The sequence below is a fragment of the Ischnura elegans genome, chromosome 5 (assembly GCF_921293095.1).
Source record: "Ischnura elegans chromosome 5, ioIscEleg1.1, whole genome shotgun sequence".
NCBI classification, from domain to species: Eukaryota; Metazoa; Arthropoda; class Insecta; order Odonata; family Coenagrionidae; genus Ischnura; species Ischnura elegans.
The window spans coordinates 37504788-37532178 of record NC_060250.1 but is presented as its reverse complement, the minus strand read 5'-3'; the positions used below and the strand labels follow the sequence as shown (position 1 = coordinate 37532178).

The 27391-nt window shown below is 36.2% G+C and overlaps 2 protein-coding genes across 2 annotated transcripts in view; one reads left to right on the top strand and one right to left on the bottom strand.

The window, feature by feature from the left end:
- LOC124158737 (small subunit processome component 20 homolog) overlaps positions 1–706 on the bottom strand; it is a 63590-nt gene extending 62884 nt beyond the window's left edge. Inside the window, exons 1-2 of the mRNA XM_046534005.1 lie at positions 440–706; positions 58–350 (exon numbers count right to left, since the gene is read on the bottom strand). Of these exons, the coding sequence (XP_046389961.1) occupies positions 58–350; positions 440–484 (338 nt within the window). The 5' untranslated portion in view covers positions 485–706. The remainder of the gene's footprint in view (positions 1–57; positions 351–439) is intronic.
- A 211-nt stretch (positions 707–917) lies between these two features.
- On the top strand, positions 918–26914 carry LOC124158738 (importin-7). The gene is made up of 22 exons (XM_046534006.1): positions 918–1118; positions 1383–1464; positions 1831–1987; positions 2104–2262; positions 3732–3888; positions 4609–4793; positions 6092–6265; positions 9121–9266; positions 9358–9521; positions 9618–9737; positions 13192–13380; positions 14470–14607; positions 15022–15208; positions 15316–15539; positions 15727–15819; positions 16188–16474; positions 17076–17221; positions 18676–18735; positions 18928–19049; positions 19515–19659; positions 23577–23720; positions 25905–26914. Exons 1-22 carry the CDS (start codon positions 1035–1037, stop codon positions 25970–25972), a joined length of 3231 nt encoding a protein of 1076 aa, XP_046389962.1. The 5' UTR covers positions 918–1034; the 3' UTR covers positions 25973–26914.
- Positions 26915–27391: the final 477 nt, after the last annotated feature.

The following is a 27391-nucleotide window of genomic DNA, read 5'->3' as shown; positions in this document are numbered from 1 at the left end:
AAATAATTACCGAATAACGGTAAGTCCTAATACAGTTAAATTCACTAATTTACTCACTCTAGAACAGGTTGCAATGAGAGATAATTGGAATTTCTTAGGCTTTTCAAGAGTGTTACTGCCGCAACTCTGGAATTCAACACCAATTGCGGCAAGGTCTCAACGTCTTCAATTGATATGAAGTTGCGGCGAAATTCGGAGTAACTATCAGTACAATTGAGTACATTCCATTTTTCGAGGGCAAGGTAAAGAAACGTTTGATTTTCCCCTTCATCTTCAACTCCACGTCTTCTGTCAACATGATGAAATACATCGACGTCTATGGCAGCGATTCTCTCCGCGAACGGTAAGAACTAGTGAAAGTTAAGCAAGGGAAATAAATTCATGTCACCGACAGTTATAGGAAATTTCACTGATTTTTTTTAGTTTTAACAGTACTCACTCTGAACGTGTTAGATTCTTTGTGCCTAATTGGCTTGTTCTTCATAATTACAGGTACCACAGCACTTCCAAATAGGACGAAAAAAATATTACTCCTCCAACGCGGAGGTTACAATATGTACAAACGGTGGATATTACACATTATTCTTCATTTATAATATTTCATTGCGCACGTGGTGTATTTTCAAACCACGCGAGAATTTGTTTACGCGGCAACAGTTGCTAGCTTGTTTCTGCACACGTTGATATGTGCTGCCATTCTTGAAATCGTCACGTTTAAGAAGCTTAAACAATTGACTACCATTAAAAGTTCATCCAGAAATGCAAATTCTGTGATCAAAAAATGAGTTTTGTGTTAAGTTGAATAGGTTTATAATTCAATTTTTTTGCACAAAAAATTAAATAACGAATAAATTCGAAATATAAAATCGCTAATTAACGTTTTATTATTAATTTGCCACATTCGAAACCCGCCATGTTATTGACGAATCACGTGAACGATAGAATTTCTGGCTGACGAGCCGGGTTCTTAAATCAGCAAGTTTAACCAAATTTTTAGTTTTTATCCTCATTAGTTGTTAATTTATAGTGTAAAAATGGATACAAGAAAACTTACTGAAATTCTGCGGGCTACTATAGACCCAAATCAAAGGCAACAGGCTGAAGAGCAGCTTGATCAAGTAAGGTTAAAAGACATGTGGCCATACACATGTAGAATTAACACCATTATCAGAATGAGATGATGATACTACTATTTTGTTATGTTTGTAAAATATGTTGTCATTTGTGTTAACTTCACCCTTTCAAAATATGCAATTTGGCAAGTAAAACGTCCTTTTCAACAATTTGGAAATGTGATATTGAGCGTCCTCGTTGTAGCTAATTCCCGCCTGTAATCGATACGTGTCCATTTGAGGTTAACTGGTTTTCTATTATATTTCTAGATTCATAAGATAATTGGGTTCGCACCGTCTCTCCTTCAAGTTGTTATGCTTGCTGATGTGGATATGCCTGTGCGTCAAGCCGGTATGTTATACATTGTTGATGAATTCTTACTTGTAATTATGTAACTCGTAAAGTTTTTACTACTGTTGCTGATTTAATTTCTATGGTTGGAGGTGTGGTTGTCAGTAGAATAGTTATGTTTTCTTTTAATTTGTCACCGAGTCTTCAACTGCTCTTGATCATCAATTACCTTTGTCGTATTTTGGCATTTGTCGGCCTCATAAGTAGTGTTAATGTACAAGACACATGTAGTGTCAATGCGTATAATTTTGCGTAATTTCCTTGTTGATACTCGCTGAATGAATTGTCAGTACATATGGTTGATGTTGTTTAGTTCATGTCTGCAACAGGCTGCTTAAACTTCTGTCACACATTTTCTATTCATAGGTGTAATATGTTTGAAGAATTTGGTTACACAGCATTGGGCTGAGAAAGAACCCGTGGAACCTGGACAGCCGATACCCTTTAGTGTACACGAACAAGATAGGGCAATGATTCGAGATGCTATTGTTGATGCTGTTGTACACTCGCCAGAACTAATTCGGTAACTCAAGCTTGTTTTTAGTCTTTCGAGGAATTGCCCTTTTTTATTGCTTTACATGGCTTACGTCTTGAATTCTGTTTCGAGTGATTTTTACTATTGCCAAATTATAATTTCAGTTCACAGCTATCGCTGTGCGTGATCAGCATAGTCAAACATGATTTTCCTGGGCGCTGGACGCAAATTGTTGACAAAATCAGTATTTACCTTCAGAACCCTGATGCATCTGGTTGGTCTGGAGCTCTGCTTTGTCTCTATCAGTTGGTTAAGAATTATGAGTAAGTATGGTGTTCCTCAATTATTTGTATTATGCGGCTTAACTAGGAGGGAATGCATTTATTGACTAGTGAATAGCATTTGACATTCTTTGATGCCGCCATATGGCTAATGGGATGTATGCAATATTTTAATACAGCAACATATTCGTGTGGAAACTCCATTTTTTCTTTTCACTGCTGAGAATGTAGTGTAAATGAGTTTAACTCTGGGTATTAGCATTTGGCATATAATATTCTAATTTATGTGACGATTATAAATGTATGCTGAGTGACTCATTAACTGTTTAATATGACAATAGTAGTAGAACTTATGTGAATATCAAAGTGGAGCATGTGTATGTGGCTGGCACACATTTGTTCCTCTCAGATATTCTAGGCAAGCTCATTACAGTGGTATGTGTTTCAATAAGTTTTTCATATATTAGTATGATTATTTTGTTGTTGAATGAGTAATGAATTAAATATTGGGATTTACAGCATTAGCTTATATGTAAATCCTGAGGTCAATCAGGTGTGATTTTGAGGGCAGGGATGTAGGAAAGGTTTTACTATGTGCTAATAGTCGTGGCATATTGAGAACACTGCAGTTTTTTTGCAAATATTTTGTGACTTTTTGTTGTTTATTGTACAGTTACTCAATTTACCCTGATTCAAAGAAATGCTGTAGCCACAAAGTTACGATTAGACACTCAAATAAAATGCAACACAACTTCCACTTCAGTGCCATAATGGAACTGAAACTGTTACATACCCAATTTTTTTGTGGTTTCAGCTCAGCATAATTGGTTATTAATGAAATCTTCTCACAGGTATAGTCAGGAATAGTATAGAACATGATTAACAGTAGGTTCTTTTTTTTTTAGCTATTCATTATTTCATCGATTGCTCGTAGACAAGGTTATTTTCTCTAGATAACCCTTTTATTAGGCGTTTATAAGCACTTGATGCTGTTCTTAAAGCGGCCAAAGCTCTTTCATGTCAAACAATAAAGATTTACAGAACTATGAGACCAAGATATAGATGGAAGGAAAATATATGTATTGAGGGAATTAAAACGGTGAGATCATGAATCTCATCATGCTATGAACGTACTTAAAAATATATGTTTTATTCCTCATATGGATATCATGATTCCAAAATGCTGTCTTACCTTCTCATGCTAAAATTTATACCCCTTGATGACATTTTCTTACCTCTTATTTTGTTTACTCGTGTCTTGTGTCAGTACCTGGGCTCATGCCCTTGTTGAAAAGAAACAAAACACACAGGGAAACATAGAGATAATTGTGTGCAATCCTGCTCTCTCAACTGAATAATTTTATAGTTTACTCATAAGGGATATTGGGCTCAGTTTACACACGGTCTATTTCTTTTTTCACTGGGAATATAATTTTTAATGTATGATGTGATGGAATAATTCTCTCGGCTAATAATTTTCCAGTGAATAATTTGATTCCTTAATTGTTTAGGTTCAAGAAACCTGGGGAAAGAGCCCCCTTGAATGAAGCTATGAACCTGCTTTTGCCAATGATATACCAGCTGTGCCTCAGACTCCTTCCTGATCCATCAGAGCAGTCCGTCCTACTGCAGAAACAAATTCTGAAGATCTATTTTGCATTAACCCAGGTGAGATATTAATCATTCTTTCTCATAGAAATTGTGACTTTCCAGCCCATAAATCACAAACCTTATTTTTGAAAATTGATGTTCACTTTTCTGCTTGTGAACTGAAATTTGATTTTTAATGGGATTATGACTATTATATGGTTTGAGGTGAAGCTATTATTTTAAAACTAGTTGAAAAATGTTATAATTAGAGTTGTACATATTCAGGATTTTTTGGATTGGGACACGGATCGGATATTTTATTTCAAGTGGGGGATCTTCAGATATTTTCGGATTGAAATGCATATTTAATTGCCTCCGATTAAACTAAGAAATTATTCAAGTTTCTTCTTTATACTTGCGATCAAAGGAGTGCTTTTTATATTTTCGTTCACATTTTAATATTATAACTGATTAAAAATTATTAAGCACATTTTTATTTTATTTTTCTGGAATGTACGGCAATATCAGAGAGTTATTCCCATGTATGTAATCTCCTCCCCCTTATTAGCCCCTGCCATTCAGTTTTTCATAGTGTTTGTCATTCTTAATGTGTCCGGTGCAAAGGCGTATTGTGTAAATTCTGTATTTACATGTTTATCAAAGCTTTGTTATTACAAACTTCTTAATGAAAATTAAACACCTATTTGCAGTGTCCCATTCCTGCAAAAACTGGTACTGCAAAATGTATCACAATTGCTATTGCTTATTTTGGTATTAAGTCTAGTTATTTTTTTATAGTACACATTGCCCTTGGATCTGATATCAAGAGAAGCATTCTCACAGTGGATGGAAATAGTGAGAGCCATTGCTGATCGCCCTGTTCCAGAGCAAACTAACCAAATAGAGGAAGATGATCGTGTTGATCTGCCATGGTGGAAATGTAAAAAATGGGCTTTACATATTATGCATCGAATGTTTGAACGGTATGTGATGATGAAAGATATTTCCTTTTGATGATGCGGTAAATAAAATGAGTAATTTATTCCTCCCCTTTATTGAACATAAGAAATGCCTAGTGATCGATTGGAATAGGAAAATTTTAGTAATTTGTGCACTCTTTATTGGCATTTTCACTCTGTCCAAGGATAACATACCATCATTACATACCAGGTGTAATGTTAAGATATTGTAAAATGTACTTGAATGATCTAAATACTTTTAGATCATTGTTAGAAAGGAACATTTCAAAAAATAAACTATTTTTGGCCTTCGTGATCCATCTCACAACCAATAACTGCATCGGCGAAAGCTGTTGATTTTGGCATAACATGCACATTGCTCTCGTAAATACGTGTAATTGAAATGGCATTTGATGGATAAAAATTTTTTTGTCAGACAAACCCATAATAGCAGTGCAAATGCTGATTGAGAGTGCAAACATTTTTTTAGCAAGGTGGTGTGTTCCTTTAGGATATTTGAAATAGGTATTAGTCGAATCAACAATGCGATCTAAGTGTTTCGATAAAGTAATAATATTCCTGTAATCAGCTATAAACTTGTTTGAATCCATTAATGAATATCACAATTTGCAAAGATCCTGCGTTTTGTGGGGCAACCTAGCCAGACATTTCCCGCAGTGATCGTTTTCCTGCATTCATGGTTTTTTCATCCATCCCCCCGAAAAACGATAGATAGAGGTTCCACTGTATTTTATATAAGATATTATCTAGACTTATTTGATTATTATTGCTGACATTTTAGTAAAATGTAAAATATTCACACATAGCAAGCCACAAAAAACGGCAAAAAAATTGTTGTAGTTAATTATTATTATATAAATTATGAACCGCCTGGAGAAGGATAGAAGATTAAAAATTTGCAACTTTTTGAGAAGATCGAATCTCTCAAAATGGCAGTTGCATGGTAGAACTGCCTTTTATTAACTCTACTTTTACATGCGAGTCATAAATCAATTGACGGTGCCTGTGCATTCTCTTGTTTTGGCGGGGGTCTTCCAATAGGCTTAATTGCTAATATTGCAGCTCCACTGTGTATGCATTTGTTAATTTTTGACCAATCTTACCAACTGATAGTGTTTGTAATTCATGAGTGTTTTCTAATGAGTGGTTCCTGAATGATTAAAATATCTTAGGATTTTCACATTTCTGTTGTCTCCCATCCATACTCTATGCATGGGCTAAGCGATTCTTTCCCTAGTATTCATAGCAAAGCTTTATCATTAATATTTCTATCTTGTAATGAACCTCTTTGTCTATTTTAGTTATGGCAGCCCCGGCAAAGTTACCAAAGAATACAAAGAATTTTCGGAGTGGTATTTGGTGACGTTTTCTGGTGGTATCCTGGAGGTGTTGCTGAAAATTCTTGATCAGTATAGGAATAAAATTTATGTTTCTCCAAGAGTTGTACACCAGACACTGAACTACGTTAACTTAGCGTAAGTACTTCCTGATACCTTCATTGCTAATAAGTAGTATGCTTTTTGTTTTAGGCTGCATTTTTTAGTTTTCTGCCATGTGTGGATATGTACATTTAAACTTATATCAATCAGTTAGTGATCATCTGCATGAATGCATTTTTCTTTGACCTTTAAATCTGACCATGGAAAATGTCACCCTCTGTCATTCATTTGCGGAACTCTCTTTCCTTGTATTACCTACTCTGTGAACTCTCTCTTTCTTTGATGTAATCTTCTCATGTTTTGCTGTTTATAACCTTTTGCGATGTAATGCTGTATCTAGTACTGCACAATCCAGGAGCTGAAAAATTTCTGTCCCAAACTTGACCCAAATTAGTAATGCTGCTGAGTCACAACCTGCATAGTTCAACAAACACTCTGAGCATTGAGAAAGGTTAATCAACTAGAATTTTGAAGCCCACATAGGAAGACGTTTTGACCTATGATTTTCATGAAGTTGTGTCCCTGGACGAGATGATGACCGCCTCCTCCTTACCTCCCCTCTGCCCATCTCTTAAACAAAAACATTCAATTATATTATGAACAGTCAAGAAAAGACCTGAGAAGGAAAATGAGAAAGTTGCTTGCTAACACTTAACATCCAGAGGACGGGGTTGCTGAATAGGCTAATCCCAATATCCGTATGTGAAAATGAGATTATGAAGTTCTGCAACCTATGAGCAACCTCAAGATTCTTAATGGATAATTTATATGAATTGCAGAAAACTAACTGCCTTGCTCAGGAGGCCGCTTCTTAAGAGCCTATTTCCTTTTTTCAATTGTATTAAATTGGTATTTTTGATTGATGAGAAATATTGATTTATAATGCTGCATTACAATTATCTTAATATGAGGCAGTTAAGATATTTGTCCAAGGGTTTTTAGTTAAAAAATCACTATGATTAACAAAATATTTTGCATAATTCTGTGCTTTGAATATTTTTGATGCATTTTCTTAGTCTCTATGCTTTCAGTTGTTGTGGTTGGAGTAGTAGAAAGAACAATGGCTTTTTTGTGTTTTTCTCAGTCCAGCATGACTTGCACCTTATATAATGTCAGAGGATTAAATATACATGGGCACTACCTTCCTTAAATTCAATAAATTAAATGACAAGGAAATTTTTAACACCAATTCGATTTGAAACATAATTTCTCGGTCCTCTGAAAAGTAGCTTATTTTTCTTACATGCTCTTATTATGGTAGCAGAGTGGTAATGTAACGTAACTTTCATGAGTAAGCATGGTTGTATTATTCTCATTTACAGCTGTTAGCAGGATGTCTGGCATCCAGGAAAATTAGGAATTGAGGGTAAATTTTTAGTCCCTGGAGTTAGTCATTAATTTTTTCTCCAACCGGGAATTTCCAAATCTTTTATTTCAAATTCATTTCACATCAAATTTTATCAGTTCAACGCCCATTTTCTGGCCTAAAATGTGTGTGCCATAACCATAAGTTCTGTAGCTTAGTAGAATTTTTCACAGCGGCATCAAAACGTGGAATGTCAGACAAGAAAACAGAATTGAAATTTATAGCACTTTTGTCTCAAGTAAGATTCAAAAACATTAAGAATAGAATGTCAGGTGATGTCAACATCCACTTATGAGGTCAAAGCAGTATCTTGGCTTGCATTGAATAAATTTAAATTTTAAATATGTGTGCTGACTAACAACGAGTATGTATAAAGGCCATTTTACACGGAGCACGGAATTGCACAGGTTAGAGCTGCATTAATTTCTACAATGGCGTGGAATGGCATGAATGCATGAACGAAATTAGAACGGCCTATTTTGCCATCTCGCATCCACACATTCTTGCATGTGTTCTAGCAATTCACCGCTTTACACGACGCAATTTTGATTGCACCTTCGCACTTACGTCAGATTGTGCAATTCCGTGTACCCTGTAAAACGGCCTTAATATTATTTAAAAGTGAAGTAATATTTGGGTGTTTTAAAATTCTTATCTATCACAGTAATCATGTAAGATGAACCTGGAATTTTGTAAAATTTCCCTGTAAAACCGGGGATCATGCATGAATTTTTCTGCGTTGATTGGTTGGCCACCCTACTAGGGTTCTACAGACCACATTGGTATCTGAAACCTCCACAGTAATTTTGATGCTCGACCGGAAGATTACCCGAGAGGAATTCACCAATGATGCTCATACGTTGTGGGTTTGTCATTGCTTGGGCTTGTGTATAAATAACCAATGTGAATTTGTGTCAATGCTAATTCTAGAAAGTTTTCAGCTCTTGGCTGGTTATATTTTTGTGTGCAGTGCTGTACAAAAAGAATATGAAAAATATACAGTTATGTTGTGATTGTTTTTTGAATAAGTGGTAATCTCCCAACTGTCGTATTTCTGTATTCACTTGTTTTGTTCTTGACCGGAAGTTGGTTCTTTTAATAAACCGCAGTTTTGCCATGTTATTCAACACGTGTGGTCGTGTTCATTTATCACTCCTTGTGAATCTATAACCATCGTCCCCCCAGTAACTATTTTACAACAAGTTACCAGGATGATAATTCTCTGCTATTAAGACGAAGTGAAATAATGTAAATCATTAAGTTAGGAAACCCAAGAATGTTTGTAGAATACGATCCATGAGTTTCTAAAAGCTTTATGCCATGTACAATTGCATCTATAATGACGTGATAACCTTTGAAAAGAATGACAAATGACCATAGGAACATCATGATGTAGAGTTTGATTTGATTGAGGAGATTGAACTCAATGTAAGAATACCTGTATATTTTGGGGTAACACTTCATAGCTTCATTTTTTGTGGTTGAGATAGCAATTTTTGCATTAATGATATCTCCTTATTTCCAGGGTAAGCCATGCTCATTCGTGGAAGTTCCTGAAACCTCACATGTTTCTCATCATTCAAGATGTTCTATTTCCCTTACTCAGCCATTCAAAGGCTGATGAAGAACTATGGAACTCTGATCCATATGAGTATATCAGGGTTACCTTTGGTTAGTATATGAATTTGCAAAATTTTTACCCCTGGGCATGTAGCATTTCTGTGGCCTCATCATTTACGTATTGAGTATATTTTCTTTGTAGATATATTTGAAGATTTTGTATCACCTGTCACTGCTGCGCAGACCCTATTGCATTCGGCTTGTAAGAAAAGGAAAGGCATGCTCCCAAAGACCATGGGATTTGTGATGGAGGTTTTAACTTCCCCCAATGCTGATCCAAGGCAAAAAGATGGAGCTTTGCACATGGTTAGGACTATTCTGTTTGGATTTTAGGCTCTGTGAATGTGATTTTTGAAATTTCTATTGAATTTATAATTGTTTCTTCTCCACATTTTTGTTTAGGTGGGAACCCTGGCAGACATTCTGCTGAAAACAAAATTTTATAAGGAACAAATGGATAAAATGATTTGTCAGTATGTTTTCCCAGAATTTAGCAGCCCTCATGGTCATATGAGAGCCAGGGTAAGTTAATACATTTGTTTTGCTATTCTAGTATGCTGTTGTTTGACTTTGTTATTCAAATCTAGTAAATTTTGGTTAAAGTTCATGCCGTTCATGCATGGCTAATACAGTGGTGGCTAGTTAGATTTTCTTATTCCATTTCATACCCCTGTGTCAATCAATTTTACTGGGTGATTATGAAATCTCTGGCAGCAGTGCCCAGCATAAAAAGATGTCTCTTGTTTAGACCATTGGAAAGTCATGGATTGAGAATTAGAACATTGTGGAATGATAAAGGTTGCTGCGTTAGAAAGTGCCATGAATCTCATCTTAATATTTGAAGTATATGTCATAAAAAGCATTCCAATTTGCCATGGGAAAGTCATGCGCTGCATCATTTTTAGTTTACATAGAATCCCCAAGTGCGAGTTTCTTTATGCCACTCCGCTTTGCATCGGTCAACTCGAAAGGTGCCAAATTTGAAATTTCGGGCACGCTTGAACTTTTCCAATTTTCGTATCTCTTAAAGTTCGTAAATGGTATATTCGTAAGAAGAGGAGTTACTTAACGTTCAATTTAAGAGCAGTAATGAGTGGGTCACCATGATTCCACAGAAATGAAGCTTATTATATGGTGTTGCGTGCATACTGAAGAAAGAGTCATAATTGCCGCTCTTGGGCACAGTACGCAAGGAGACCTAAAACATATCTCAATGATTATAAAATATTGTAGTGTATATCCACCTAAATGCCTTTGTATATTCATGGAAATTTGTAATGAAGTTCATTTTGTAACTGTTAGGACCGGGACTGAAATTCGTAATTTCGTAATAATGTGTCTTTCACTATAAATTGGATAGGCTGTTTCCTCGGGACCAACGATTTGATTCGTAATAACAAGAACTTCGTAATAAGGTTGTTCATATTAACGCAAATCTACTGTATGCTCTTTTCTGGAGGGGCCTTTAATATTTAGATATAAGTTATTAATAAATTAGGCCATTCATCGACATATAAATATTTTTATTCACTTCCTGACGAGGAATGTGTCAAGTTTACTTAGACGTCTGGTCAAATATTGTCGAATATGATGAGTGACTGAAAAAACTTTTAATTTAGAAGATTTCTTCAGTGGATGACCAATCGTAAATTAAGAAAAGTCTAGGATCTAAAAATGTATTTTTCTTATTGCAAATGAGAAATTATTGCCTTGGTTGCATGCGGTTGCAGCATGAGGGAAGAGGAGATTTTGGTCATATGCTGGCATGATTGGTCCCGAGATCTCATGTGCACCTTATCCTCTTTGCCTCTCCCCATCACCCGTATTATTGGGGGTTCACTGCATGTTAAATGCCATGCATATATTTTTTGTTCATGATTGTCTTATGGTGGTTAAAAATTGTGGTTGGCATTATGATAAAATTTACTGTTTGTTACTTTTTCAACCAGTGCTTGGGAACAGATCAAAGAAGTAAAATGTAGAGGTCCTCTGTTTTTTTTAATGCAATATAAATAATTGTCTCAATTAGAGATGTGCGAATAGTATCCGCGAATACTCGAATACCTCGAATACTAGAAAGTATTCGATATTCGAGATCTCGAATAGTTATGCCAAAGGTGCCGTCTCGAATACCTCGAATACTTTGCAAACGCGAAATTCATGAATTTCGCGTCATACACTGTCGCTCGCACGTCGTTCGTAGCTGACTCGGAAAAATGGAGAGAACTCTATTCTTTTAGTGCATGCAGCGCCGTTTTAGGCAAGTTGACGAACTACATCAAATTTGCGGGTTAGATCGGCGAAAAGATTTCGACGTGGGGAACCGAAATTGATCGGGTAAAAAAATCCGAAAATCCCAGATGTCCCCCATCAGGAGAACCTCAGTGCCGTGGGATAGCAACATTGTCGTATTTCCCACGATCCGCTATCCCCCTCCATTCAGCATTCGCCTCAGCCACTTTCACGATTTCCGCTTCTCCGAAATAAAAAAAAGGTCCCAGCTCGTGCAGGGATCGTATTACGAAGACCTTAGCTTCGAAAATAATATCAAGTTACGCGAGAAAAATAAAATTGGTCTCGCGCCCACCCCCTTTTCTCACCCACTGACCTTTTTCTACCTACCTGCTTCGAATTTCCCCCTTTCTGGAGGTCAACTGCTGCATGAGTCATCTACTAGCCCGAAAGGTGTCTAACAATGACTTTCGGCAATTATAATTACACCTTCATTGGATGGAAATATTAGTAATGTGCGCGTAATTTAAAAAAGAATAAGACCAAACACGACGTATTTCTGACTTTATTTAAGCATTTTACGCAAGAAAATAAATGCCGGAAAGACGAAGAAATACGACGGAGGCTTAGCATTTTGGCGTAATGCTCAAATAGGGCGCTTTCCTATTATTATTTTATTGCCTACATCGAAATATTAATACTCCTGTAGTACGTGTTTAACGCTTTTAGATTTTTATAAGACGATAACTATTTTTCGCGATTAATTTAAAAGTGAAAATTTTCAAGCGTGCGAGTAAGTATGATTGCCGGGAAAAACTCCGCGTGACGTCGTTCTGCTTCCCGCTGCCGCGAGTGAGGTGACCTTGGAGCGAGGCTCTGAGCGCTAATACGACGCAGGATGCTAGCAGGTAGCCGAGTACCATGCTAGCAGGTAGCGCTTGGCTTAAATAAGGATTATTAATACCTTATCAAACGAAGAAAACTTTCCGAACTTAGTCAGTTTTAATAAGTGATTATTAAGACATGTTTCCCTTAGCTCTGTGCCTCAAGCATGCATTGGTAACCTCAGACAATGTAAAACTCCTATCCTCTCGTGTATAAACAAGGTCCCTGTGATGTCACTAGGAGTGGCATCGCATGGGCGCCAATCTGGCCTTTTTCAAATGAGGATAAAATTAACCATTGCCATTAATCTAAACCGGTATTTCTAGAACCAAATAATATGTATATTATGAATACACCAATGGTTGTTAACGGATCACAATCAATGCCTTTCGTTTTCTTTAATGAAGGAAACTACCCTATTGTTTACATAAAATTAAAATATTCCATTAATCAGCTAAATTCCTGTTTGAATCCATTAAAGGCAATCACAATTACTCGCCAAAATCTCAGGTTTCCTGCTGTATAGGCGACCTAGTCAAACATTTTCACATTCATCGTTTAGTATTCGAGGTATTCGAAATTCGAGGTATTCGAATATTCGAGCAATGATTTGATATTCGAATTCGATATTCGAATTCGAGAAATCTACTATTCGACCCATCCCTAGTCTCAATATTAAGAATTAGCTGTAGAGTGATTTACTTTAATGAAAAGAGTGAATTTAAAAAAATAATATTTTACGCCTTTTTATGTAAGATATTATGGTAGATGGTATTGATGAAATAATCCTTGGGTTAAATAATATAATACTTTATGAAAATGAAATTGCTTACTAATGAGATATTTTATTTGGTTGTAGGCTTGCTGGGTTCTTCATTACTTCAGTGAAATCAAATTCAGGCAGGAAGGTATGTTGGCTGAAGCTGTTAGGTTGACTACTAACGCCCTACTCAATGATAGGGATCTTCCTGTGAAAGTGCAGGCTGCTGTGGCAATGCAAATGCTGCTGACCAATCAAGATAGGGCCACGAAGATGCTTGAACCACAGGTAATAACAGTTTTCTTTGTTGGAGTGGTGTTGATGATGAAGATCTTCCAAGCTCTTTCCTTTATGAGTTCATCTTATTCTAGGATAATTGTTTATTTAAACCCCCTGCTGTTTATTTAAATCTGCTTATTATTGAGTCCACAGAAAAACGGATTGAATTGCCTTCGATACATGCCATCAATCTTGCATCGTGAAGACCATGAAAGATCTTCTTATTTTATTCACCTATCATTTAAATAAATAAGATTCTTCCAATGGTATTGAAGACAGAAACTTAATTAGTTGCTATTACATTAATAACTTGTCTCTCGGCCACAAGAGGCCTATCTTTTTTATGAAGATAAAAATGACACTGATTCAATCTGAAGGGGTCCATTGGGTTATGATCAGGAAAAATCTTTAAAAATTCATTTTCAGTTTTAGAAAATTTTCATATTTTTTATTTGTGCAAGACATTTAGAAATTATTATAATTTCTCTTTAACTACCAAATATTTGTTGGCCTGGGAAACTTATTCCTTCACTAGGTAATAGGTATAAAATAATATCTTCTTTCCAATTAGACCTTTAAGATCTGTTTAGTATTTAAAAAAAATATCAATTACAAACAGTGGTGGATCTATGGGGGGGATATAAGGTGGCTATAGCCCTTGGGTATCCAATTTGCGCTAGATGGATTGGTAATTTTTTTTGAAGCGCTACTGCTGCTGGGAGGATACCCCCACTTCGGGCCCCCCCTTTTACCAATCCTGGATCTGCCCCTGGTTGCAAATGCTTAATAAAAACTGTTAAAGTACATGATCTTCATTATGGTAAGGGTTAGATAGAAAAATCTTCATTTTATACTCAACTTGCCTAACGTCACTTAAGCTTATGTAATAATCATGGTATTATAATATGGAATATTTGATTGAAGTAACTGCTGAATGAAGGAATTTTTCATGAATTGTAAAATTTGCCTATTTTGAACACCAATGTGATAAGGGCTATGATGTACTGAAGGAGCTAAATAGCTGTATTTGAGTTCCCTAATAAGTGTGTGGTCATGTATTGTGGATTAATAGAGGAAAATTATATTTTTTCCTTCCAGATTAAGCAAATTGCTTTGGAGCTTCTCAACATTATCCGAGAAACTGAGAATGATGACTTGACCACTGTAATGCAGAAGATAGTCTGTATATACACAGAACAGCTGATGTCACTGTCTCTTGACATATGCAAACACTTGGTGAGTGAGACCTTTCCAATTAGACCTCTAAGTTCTGTTAAGTATGTTAATTTATGAGCCAATTTAAAATGTTAAGGCACTTTTACATGAGGCACGTACTTGCACAATCTGACGTGTGTATGAAGGAGCAGTCAAAATTGTGTCATGTAAAGCGGTGAATTGCTGGAACACATACGAGAATGCGTGGTCGTGAGATGGCAAAATAGCCCCTGTTCTTATTTCGTTCATGCATTTGCGCAATTCCATGCCATTTTAGAAGTTAATGAAGTTCTAACCTGCAGAATTCCGTGCCCCGTGTAAAACAGCCTTTTGAAATTTTATAGAGAAGTGGAAAAGGAATGAATAAGAATATGTGAATAAATGAATTCATTATGCTAATATTGTTTTGAAACAATGTTATGTACCCTATTTCAGGCTGCTACATTTACTAAAGTTATGGATACTGATGAAGGAAGTGATGAGAAAGCTATTACGGCAATGGGCCTCCTGAATACTGTAGAAACTTTGCTAACAGTGATGGAAGATCACCCTGTTATCATTAGTCAGTTACAGCCCATAGTGCTCCAAGTTATTGGGCTAATTTTCTCACAAAGTGTTATGGGTATGTATCTTTTTCATTTTCAACCTTGCCAGTTGATGCAATCATGATTTGGTGTTGTTGTGTAATCAATTATGATGACATTGTTTTTCTTTTTCTAAAATTTACAGAATTTTATGAAGAGGCATTATCACTAGTTTATAACCTGACCAGTAAATCAGTGTCACCTGACATGTGGAAAGTTCTGGAGATGATGTATAATGTCTTCCAAAAGGATGGGTTTGACTACTTCACAGATATGATGCCTGCCCTGCATAACTATGTCACAGTTGACACTCCAGCTTTCCTATCGAATGAAAACCATGTTTTGGCGATATTCAACATGTGCAAGGCTGTAAGTGTCTGTGTTTGGTCATGGAAAGTATTGTTGTAAAGAAAATGTTCATATATTTTATGTAATGGGTAGGAAATATTAATTATAATTTCAGTAGCCTATGTTGTACTAAGTTCCGTAGATGAAATTAAGTTTTTTAGCATTGGTATGCTTAAAGCTTACGGTGGAATAAACTGTATCCTTACAGGTACTGACAGGTGATGCGGGGGAAGATCCTGAGTGCCATGCTGCTAAACTCTTAGAGGTTATAATCCTACAGTGCAAAGGACAAATTGACCAGGTTTGTTTTTTCTCATTGTGATCTAATATTTTGAAATTAAAATTATTGCTTCATTGGTTATTAATGTTTAATTTAATGTATCATATCATTATTGCCCATTAAATTTCTTGTTGCACACTAGAAAAATGTTCATGGATTATTCTGTTGGGCTTACTCACTAAAAATGTTATTAAGTCATACTGAATTTCTTCTTAATTTTTAATATTTGTGCTACCACTAAATACAATGACTGTTACGTTTTTAATTTTGTTATGTTACCAATGGTCAAATTATGTTTTATTTCTCTCAAAATGATTGTGTGGCTGCGGTATTAGCATTTTTATATTGATAGGATTTACTTTCTAATTTACTTCTCTCTTTTGTTTTAGTGTATTCCATCTTTTGTTGAACTCGTGCTAACACGTTTAATGAGGGAGGTGAAGACTTCAGAGCTACGCACTATGTGCCTTCAAGTTGTGATTGCTGCTCTCTACTATAATCCGTCTCTGCTGTTTGATGCCCTTGACAAGGTGTCGGTGCCATTGCCAAGTGATGGATCCACACCTGCCTTGCCCTCTGCGGATTCTTCTCCTGCAGCGATCACACCTGCTCCACCTGGAACTGTTACTGCACATTTTGTCAAACAGTGGATCCATGATACCGATTGTTTCCTTGGGTATGTACCAAGATAAATGAGTACAGTAGACTCTTGTTATTGTAAACAACCTTATTACGATGTACTCGTTATTACGAAGCAAATCGTTGGTCCCAACAAAACGGCCTGCCCAATCTATGATAAAGGAACCAGTCCCTTTGGCTAAAAAGAGAACTTAATTACACAGTTCCACGAATAAGCAACGGTATTTAGGTGGATACACACCACGGTACCTTATAATCATTGCGCTACGTTTAAGTTCTCCTTGTGCACTATGCGCAAGAGCATCAATATGGTTCTCTCTTCAGTAGGAGATACTTCAGTACGAATGCAACATCATATGACAAGCTTCCTTCCTGTGGAATCATGGTGACACACTCATTAATGCTCGTAAATTGGATGTAAAGTAAGTCCTCTAATTGAGAGCACAATTTACAAGCTTTCAGAGGCTTAACATTCGTTAAGTGCTGTACCTGATATTGAATTTGGGACTTAAATTGATTTTGGTGAATAGACATGTATATGTATTCCTATATAGGCTCTTCAGGTTATGATGTGATCCCATCATTACATCGTGTCATTCCTTTTCACTCCATGATTCGTGTCCCTTCTCTTTTTCCAGGCTTCACGATCGTAAGCTTTGTGTGCTTGGTTTGTGTACATTGGTGAACACTCCTGGATGCAGACCAAGTGCAGTGACAGAATGTGCATCACAGATCATCCCCTCCCTCATTCTCCTCTTTGATGGTCTGAAAAGGGCATATGCTGGTTAGTATATATTTCTGCTTGAGGCTTTTGGGTGGTATATGCATGCTTTTTGGGTATTGCTGCATAGTCATATGTTGATTATGATATTATAAGGCCAATGTAGGCCACGTCTTCAGGTAAGATTGGAATGCCAATCGCTGGAAGGTGACCTGGATTTATATCATCCTTAGTGGAGTATTTCTGGTTGCTAATCCAATCTGAATTTAGACCATTATTTTGGTTTGTGTTTACTCTTTCTCATGTTTTGCAGTGTGCACCCATTATCTTCACTCAATTTCCTCTACTTTTTCTATTTCAATTGACCAATGGATTCATCAAGGCTTAAATCATTTCCTTTGGCAAAGACTCGGGAGAAATTTATAATTATTTGATGTCTCAGAATGGTGAAGGAAAGCTTCGTGACTGCTAACTGCTATTAGTGCTTCATTATTTGAGCATTGCACTGCTCACTCAGTGAAGGGTAGATTGCCCTCTCTGTGTATTCCACTTCCTTCTGACTGTAGCTCAACGTGCTTGCTGTGATGTGACCCATCACTGGGTTGTACCTGACTTATTTTTGGGAAAACACCAAATTTACTCTTTTTTCTTTATTTTGCTGTTGTCGCCATGTTGCGAATTAGGAGTTAATCTGAGGAATGAAACGTAAAACTTGGTGTGTGTGTGTGTGTGTACAATACATGGTAACCCTTGTGGTGCAACCCAAAGTTAAGTGTGACCTACCGGTGGGTCATGCCACCGAGGACAAAACTCATTTCACTTATGGGGTAGATTGGCCCACCACTGGGTCACACTCACCAGACTGGGCGGTATTGTGCAAAATGGCCGACCAACCACAACTTTGCACACCACATATGATCAGAGAATAGCTGTTGGCATGCAATTTCGAGTGAAAAGTATTACATTACCCCACCACCTGACTTCACTTCTGAATGGGGTTTTACGATTCGAGTAAAAAAAATATGGGCCAAGGGTGAAGTTTGCCTTGGAAAAATATTTGACTTCGAGCCAGGATTCGAACCCGGGTCTCCCAATTGCTGGTCAGGCATATTAGCCCAAGTTAGTCACTCCACTAAGCCATTTTCTCAGAGCGAACTTTGGTATGGATTTTGCCGAACAACATGTTAACGTCACAAAGCCACACTGGCAAACTTCATCCTTGGTGTATTTAACTTTGGACCTGTGTGCGTGACTGCGTATGAAGTCACTTGTTTCATGCATTGCTTTGAAAAAAATTGGAATTGTGTCACCTGGGTGGCACTTTCAGGTGACTGAGAAACTTTATTAAAGTTCCTGTTTATGGAGCTTAAGCAAGCTTGGCATATTCAAAGGCCTTATTATATTTCAGGTGCCCTATTTTTTTTATGAGTACTGTATTTTTGAGTTGATTAAATATATTTAGCATCTGTAAATTTGAATGTGTTAATGCATTCATTAGCCTGTGTTCTTTGTTGCAGCGAAAGCCCAGGTAGAGGAAGAGGAGGAAGAAGAGGCAGAAGAAACAGATGTGGAAGATCGTAAGTAACGTTGATTCTAATTAATGGTTTACAAACAAATGGTTATGATTTGAAAATTGCTTTTCCATTACCTTCATAGAATTTTTGAGAAGGCTACGTAATGAATAGTGTTAGCCTTATTTGTTTTTAATTTCATGTATATTTTTTGATTATTTTCCCTTATATTTATTTTTTTCGAATCGAATTTTTCAGAGGTGCTTGATAGTGATGAGGATGACATTGATGAAGTTGGGCCAGATTATTTGGAAAGGGTGCAGGACCGTGTTGCTAAGGCCAATACCAATAGCCCATTTAACATTGTAGCAACAATCGAGGTGAGCTCTTTTGCACATTTAAGTTTTCTCTCTCTAGTAATGTTTGTTGGTATTTCCTTTTGTGTAAACTGTGCTAGTAGTTATTATGAAATGGTTGAGATAATTAGGTAAAAGCAGCTTATTTTGCTTTGGTAAATCTCAATTTAATATTGCCTTCCATGTTTTTCCTGTAATAGCCTATACATTTTGAGGTGTGGTGTGAAGTAGCTGTTTGACAAAGAACTACATATTCATGGTGTTTCTCACATAAGGCTGTTGTTTGTGATCAAGGTATCACACTAGCTATATTGTTCCCCATATTAAGCATGAATACTGTGTTGCCGGAAACAATTGGAAAATTTATAGATGTTAATTTTCTTGCTTTAATTAAATATTCTAATTTGATTTAATTTTTATAAAATAATTTTTTTACTGTGTTTTGTCTTTGTACTTGAGGGTGTCTGATTTTTCTTTTTGTCAATGAAGGATGAGGAATCTGATGATGATGACGACGATGATGATGAGGAGTACGATCCAAGTGAAGAAACAGCTTTAGAGAGTTACACTACACCATTGGATGAGGAAAATTGTGTAGTGGATGAATATGTTGTGTTTAAGGAAGTTTTGCAAAGTAAGTCAATGGTTGAGCTCTCTTTAGCAGAATACATATATAGTGGAACTTGTTTAGTACGTTTCTGAAGGGACAGCAAAAAATGAACGTACTAACCAGGAAAACGTGCTAACGAGGAAAGTAAATAATAGCAGTCGGGGTAATTGCAATCTATGGAAAAGTCGTCATAATTACAATTACTATCGGTAGTTCTCGTAGGATCGCCTTCCTGAACTCTTTCCACCTTTAAAGTCACGAAAATGAGCGCTACATTGAAAAACAATGCCATGTGAATAAAAATCACAATGTTTCATAGGTTTCCCGAAGACAATTACATGAAAACGGCATCTATCTCCCATGATTTATCCTATATATATTTATAGAAAGAGGAAAGTAAAGCTAAGTAATTTCTACTTTCTCACAGCATACTCGGAGAATATACCAGCAACCCCGATTATGTCCACTGGTTGTTTTTAAACATCATAAAAATGGGATAAAATTGTATTAACCTTAAATTACGGCAACAGCCGTACACATTCGCTTCTGGAATAAAACCATATCGATCGATATATCGATTAATAACACGCAAGATTGTTATATTATGACGTAATTACAAGAAGATTTTATATTATTCAGTTGAAATTTACTTTAGAAATTTGTATAATGTCGTCTGCTTACGTGCCGAGATAACGTATTTTTAAGCTAAGCTTCGCGTGGAGATCCAGAGCATCGTCTGCTCCCGCAGCAGTAGTCAAATACGCTAGACCTAATCTAGACCATTTAAAAGGAGGCAGTATAATACTAATTGTAGAATGTTATCTCATTTATTTCTACTGTTCCTTGGAAGGAGAAGCAATGCAATGCTTCCATAGCCTTGACGTCGAGTTTATGGAGTAAGTGCAGTACTGCTTTAGATAAAGTGGGAATTGGATAAGACTCATTTCTTCATCATGATAACTCGTGCAATAGCAACAATTGCCCACACGCGAAATTTGTGCGCAGTGAGCACTCCAGAGGCAACAGAAGGTGAGGAGCTCGGGGTGGGAAAAATTGGGGCTTCTCATTGGCTGCAGTTTTCCATAGTCAGACATTCTTGATAAATGGCCGCATTTTATTATTCATCACGTCATAAGAATTGAGAAATGCATTTGGATAAATCACGGTCGAAGAAAGAGATGTGGAATGAATGCAAGAATGTTAATGGCTAATAATAATAAATTAAATCATGAATTCGGAGGATTACGACCCTTAAGAAGATACTAGAGAACGAATTGCGGGTTGCGTCACGGCAAGCAATTGCGCACAATTTTTTCGAACGTAGTAACCAAATACTTTTACCTGTATTTTGTTCGGATTGTACCGGGCAAGCCGCTGTTACTCCTGAGAAAAAAGTGGCTTGTTTTTGAGGCTGCGGTGAAAGTCGGAACTAATGGCAGCACCTGTCCTCAACCCTGGCAGACGTCGTTATGGCATTGAAACCCGTGTAAATTAAGGAAAATTTTGTGGAGAATATGTTGGATTCCAGAGATATAAGGCCAAATATTATTTTTTTAAATTAAATAACCATTCTTTCATGTGAACTGTATGAGCTTACGCAGGGATTCTAACACTCCTGTACATTAATATTGCAAATTATATGCCGGTATGTCTTTCCTTTAGGCTACGAACTTGTAACTGCTAAGTACGCCTTGAAGCAATGGAATAAATACTGGAGATTATCTATGACATTACGAACGGATTCTCATCACAGTAAGGTGATGTTTACGTAAATGACGCGATACATAAACTAAATATTTGTCACAACAGATGCATAGTACAAATTTCTCAGGTTAGGTAATGGAAGAGAGTTATACTAAAAATAAATTCATTATATCTATCTTATTAAAGGTTTGGTTCAAAATGAAAAGAAGTAAATACCCTCTGCATTTAAGTAATTTATTCAGGTTTGGAGATACCTTTGAAGCATGTGTAGATAAAGACTGAACAAATAACTTGAGAGGCCTGTGTAGCGGGCTCATTAGTAAGTCCTAAAATTTCACTAGGCACAGTCTTCTGAAGGATAGAGCAGGTCACATTTCCACTCTTTTCCACGCATTGCAAAAATACAACCACTTCAGGTCCAGAGAATGGGATCACACGAGTCCATGTAAAGGGAAGATTGGAAAGAACTCCTTTCCTAAGATATTCAAAATCAAACTGGTGGCCCTCTGCTGTATCCATTAGATCTTGCTCATTTAAAGGTTCAGAAGTGGCGGCGGTCTCTTCCTCGGTGGCCTGTGAAACGCTGTGATCCTCATGTAAATCTAAGCGTTTCTCACTCTGACATCCCTTCCTGGGGGTTTTCGCCCTAGGCCTTGCTTTTGGCTTACTTACATAAGCTGGACAACCCGGAAATAGCAGAGGAATAGCGTCATCAGTCAATTTAGGACATCTAAATTCCACCTAAAATTAAATCGCGAAATAACACATTAAATATATTCGTTGATACTTATGAAATTATTTTATTTAAGCTGGGCCTTTACTTACCTCCTGGACGACTTTGCCATTGCCATCTCTCAACAGCTTCTTCCTGACGATGTCGTGGGGCATGAAATGCCTTTCACACAGTACCTGCCCTGCCTTCAACTCAAAGTTTACCCTCGGTATCGCAGCTGGTCATTTACTCTTCTTAACAGGATCTTTGGGGGCAGAGAAAAATGAGAAGGTAGACTTTTTAGAGCCATACCCCTCAGTACACCCTGGTGCGACACAGCTTCATGGCATTTCAAATATCGCTGAAAATTAAGCAAACGAGCTCCTGCCTCACCCGTGAAATCCACACAGTGAATTTAGCGTTTAGAATTACAAAAAAACGCTGAAGAACTCAATTAAATAGTTTTTCAAGTGCAAATAACTCACTTAAACACACGTGAACTAACCGAACCACATACAAAGCATGGGTGAACTACTAGTGGCGCTCGTAGTTCGTTAAAATTCCGCAGCCTCAAAAACCTGCCACCAAAACTGTATGGCGGGCATAGGAAGTTGCACTGGTGTGGTACCGGGACCGAAAGAAATCGCCGTACTAAGGAGGAAAACGTACTAACGAGGAACGCACTAACCAAGTTCCACTGTATACTGATACCCTTAACAAAGTCATACAATTAAGATATTTCAACATTTGAATTTGGAATTGTGTTTCTTCTTGTTACCTTTAAACAGCACTGTGATGATACCCTTAACAATGTCATACAATTAAGATATTTCAACATTTGAATTTGGAATTGTGTTTCTTCTTGTTACCTTTAAACAGCACTGTGAGAAGCTATTTATAAATTTTCTTTTTTCATCAAGTGAAAGTTAATTGAATAATTGAATGCCAATTTATCTTCGTGAATGACTGTCTTTCAAAATTTAAGTCTGAATTTTCATTGATGTGTTATTGCACTATAATTTTCTATGGGTACTACACCCTTCACCTTTGTAAGTGGCCATGAAATATCAGGCCAAACACGGGGCTGAAATAATTTTTCACTTTAAACAGCAGAGTTCTAACGCTAATCACAGAGAGTACTCAAAAGTTATACTTTATTCTCCATTGGTCATCAGTTTCAGGATACTCTGTCATACTTTGTTGCAATTTTTATTAAGTAACATTTTTGAACACATGTCCCCAAAGACAGATTTAATGATATGGCTGACATTCCTACACACATTAGGCCCAATGTGCAAGTCCCCTCTGAGCCATACCAACAGGCCCTTCGAAGTGGCCAAATTTGAAATTTCAGGAGCGCTTGCATTTTTGAATTGGGCATGAAAATCGTATCTCTGAAAGTTCATAAGTCAGATGTTTGTAAGTTGGGGACTTACTGCACTCCCAAAGATATTTTGGCTGTGGTTGTGTCGATGTAATTGATTTTATTTTTTGCTAAACTAATTTCCAATTTCTTTCCTCTTAGATATACAAGCCAATGATCCATCTTGGTACCAGATATTAACATCACAGTTGACATTAGAGCAGCAAAAGTCATTGCAGGAAGTATTTCTGCTGGCAGACCAAAGAAAAGCCGCTGCTGAGAGCAAGAGAATAGAGCAGAGTGGAGGTAACTTCTTTTGTCATAGAATTTTCTCAAGAAATAATGCTCATGTAGATGTTAGTGACCAAGAAATGATTGTTCTTTAAGTTTCACTGATTGAATGTCACTACTTCTGGTATATTTATAAACTTAATTAGTGATGGTACCATTGTACCATGTGAAATCCTTTTCTTTATCATGAGAAAATGTATTTAAGAGAAAGCAAAAATATTACTTATTTTAATCTGCTATTATTTGCTATGTAGTGTAATGAAAATGTAATTATTGTAAGTATGCAGAGTATACGTGTGATATTGAATTATTCAAACCTCAATGTCTCACTTCATAAATATTATTATCCTTAGAAGTTTTATTTGTCTCAGGTAAATGAGCAAGAAAATAGTGGACTACAGAGGACTTGCTACGAATTATCCATTGTTTGAGTTTGCCCTTCAATTTATTCATTTAAAGTTGTAAAACCTGTGGTATTTACTACTTCCACTTGGCAGTTGCATTTAAGGGGCTGTGTTCCCCCTGAACTAAAGTTTAATATGTTTACTCTCGATTTTACGAAGCAGGGTAACATGGAGTTGTAACAATATGGATCGTAACTGTTGAAATCCATATGAAAAGCCTATGCTAAATGTACATTGAATTTGAATGTACTAAACTTTTTGAAATTGCAAACCTCAACCTATCCTGGAAGTTCTTGAAGTTACGGAATTTGATACTACTAAGTGATGATTTTTTTGGTCCCAATAACTTCTCAGTTAAATATTTGCTCTCAAATATGTACACAGCTGGAGAAAAGAAAGGGAAAGCTGATGAAATGTAACAGTATAGCCTAGAGTTCATTGTGCATCCTTTTTAAGGAGTATAAATTTCTCTACTTTTCAGTGTCCCCTATTCTAAGTTTGGTCTTAGCAGTTGCCAAAAATATAGGTGTAATTTATACTGTTTTATCTCTTAGTTCTTTTAAAAAAGTTACCCAATTGTAAATTTCATTCATGGTAATACTTTCCTTCTGCACTTCGAAATATTTTGGGATTGCCAAGATTGCATTAAATATGCTCACTTGGTGCTCATTTTTCAAGGTTTTAGAACCCTATAGCAAATGGCGCTTAAGAGTTCTATATGAGACCTTTATGGTGTATACTAGTTCTTTTCTTTGACAATTTTTTTGTGCCAAATATTTGGACCTGTAGCTTGCAGCATTTTGAAGATTTGATCTTCTTTGTATCAATCTTTAATTGCTGCCGCAGGTAAAATCCTGTAGTGGGATTAGTTTTATTAAAGTAATAAATGCCTAATAAATTCATAGAGATTTTATGTTTTCGATAGATTTGATTCTCATGTGTGTTATTAGCATCTAGGTGTTAGAAAATTGTTTTCTTATTTTAATTTGTTATTGAGAATGTTAATTTTTTAATTGATACTTTGATGGTTTGAAAAAGACAGCTCAGAATTATTACAACAATTAGTGATTTGCCTGTTAAAATTAGGCTTGGTTCTTTTCATATGGTGGTCTGGTATGTTGCTATCATACAGATTTCTGATGATTTTTTTATATTTTTTGTCACGTCTGATGTGTGATATACATAGGGTATACCTCTGGTTCTTTTCTTTTGAACCTCATTCGATCCCTGTTTAGTAGTTAGCATATGATGGCCATTTTCTTCAGAATCTTTTCTGGACAAATAACGATGCTTCAGTCTTTATACAAATTAATTTTTTTTACCAGTTCAACAGTTAATGTAAGGGCTATATTCTCAATTATTTATTGATTTTGAATCCATCTTTTGTGTTGTGGAACAGTGTGATTAATATTGAGTGCACTCACCTAAATAATTTATATTTTTAACAAGTCTCACTCACCTAAACAGCTGGAGTATTTCATGTTTCACTGTTATATAGTTAGTGCTGACGATATAATTTTTTCCCTTTGTTCACACTTTTATTGTGTGCCTGAATCTGATATCTTTGTCACTCCAAATGTGTTTTGTGAACTTTGACTTTATTAAAACTAAAAGTAACTTGTACGGCTTGTCTAGTGCAAATTAATTTGGTTTGATTTCTTTTTATCTGTTAGGTATATATCCCCGTGTTAAATGGAAAGTTGGTTTAACACATTCCATTCTGTTTGATTATTGGAATGGGATTTTATATATTTTTTCAAGAGTAGTTTGTAATTTTTTTCTTTTTTTATTGCAGGTTACGTATTCCACCAGCAAACTGTGCCAACATCATTTAATTTTGGGGGAAAGCCATTTGGGCGGTAGAAGGGTCTGAAAAGTTAGTCACAGAAGTTAAAAAATGCTCTTCATTTCCACTTCCCACATCAATGCTCCTTGCATATTTTTGAGGTTTTGGGTGAAAGTGAAGGAAAGGCTTTTTTTCCCACCCCTCAGTTCCCCTTCTTTTGTATGTAATTGGACACAGCTTTTAAACAGTCGATTCGTCATCTCCCTGTATTTTTTCAGATTCCCTGTAATCATGTGACGTTGGTGATTGCCTTTCCCCTATCTCATTTCTCTCCAATGTACCTCCTCTTATCTGGGGCTTGCACTATCCATTCTTAGGGTGTGCACTTTCAATGTGTGAATGGCTGTGTGATTGGTGATGTGTATGCTGCGTGAATCAAACATCGTTGCCCTTTGCAAACTTGCTTCTAAAGCAAGCATATTTTGCTGCCTCGTTGAAATACACGTAATGTATATTTTATTCTTAAAAAAAAAATGAAAAAGAATATCCTTTAGGTCTGGTCAGCAAACGATGAATTCTTTCCTGTTCCTGGAATACATGTGATGGCTGGAAAAGAGGAAAAACAAGTGAAGAGACAGTTTTAGTGTGAATGTGTGGTATGTTGCAATTGACAAGGTATATAGACAACATGAGTGCTAATGAGGTGTGTTTGTTTTTGTGAATCATTTGTGCGCATGGGTGCATCAATGGGAAAGGCCTCTGATGCGTGCTTAGTTAATTCTTTATTGTGGAGGAAGTAAGGAATCGGCCTCAAGGAAATCAGAGCTCTAAACCCAGTATGCAGTGGAAGCTTTTATTTAAATCTGTGAAGTTATTCAAGTGATATTATTATTGTAATTATTGTCATACAAGTCAGCCTGAGAGGATTCATTCAGCATTTCACTGGTGAAATCATGCAAAAGTTTGAAATCCATTTGGAAAGTTGTAATATCTGCAAGAAAATATTAATTTTGCTACTACTTGTGTTATTTATTTGTTCTAATCTATATCACCCCACTTTGTAGCTAATTGCTTGTATTGCAATTACAGTTAATCACATGTTGAGTGGAAGTAAAATTCGTTTTTATTGGAGATGGGTCGAATAGCATTTGTCTCGAATTTGAATATTGAATACTTAAAATTTTTTTCCCGAATACCTTGCTCTAATATCGAACACTGCATTACTGAATATGCATTTTTCCACCAATTTTTTGTACAGACTGTAATCAAAATAAATAAGGTTAACTTTTTGCAAGTCACTCTACTTCAAAATGACTCCTAAATCCTAATGCAACTGTCGTCCACGATTACATTAAACTTGCATGTATGGCGAGCTCTGCAATTCCTTTGTTTTTTATTATATGCATGTTGAAGGTTGTTTTATAAGTAATACTTGACAGCGTTTATTGTAAACCTCAAAGAATTGACAATAACTTTAAAACGTAAATTTCGTCATG

Bases quoted from the DNA above. Each gene is read 5' to 3' on its own strand.
- LOC124158738 (XM_046534006.1), top strand. From the start codon at position 1,035: ATGGATACAAGAAAACTTACTGAAATTCTGCGGGCTACTATAGACCCA. The intron at 9,522-9,617 runs GTTAGGACTATT...ATTTTTGTTTAG, and splicing joins AAGATGGAGCTTTGCACATG to GTGGGAACCCTGGCAGACAT. The intron at 16,475-17,075 runs GTATGTACCAAG...CTCTTTTTCCAG, and splicing joins GATACCGATTGTTTCCTTGG to GCTTCACGATCGTAAGCTTT.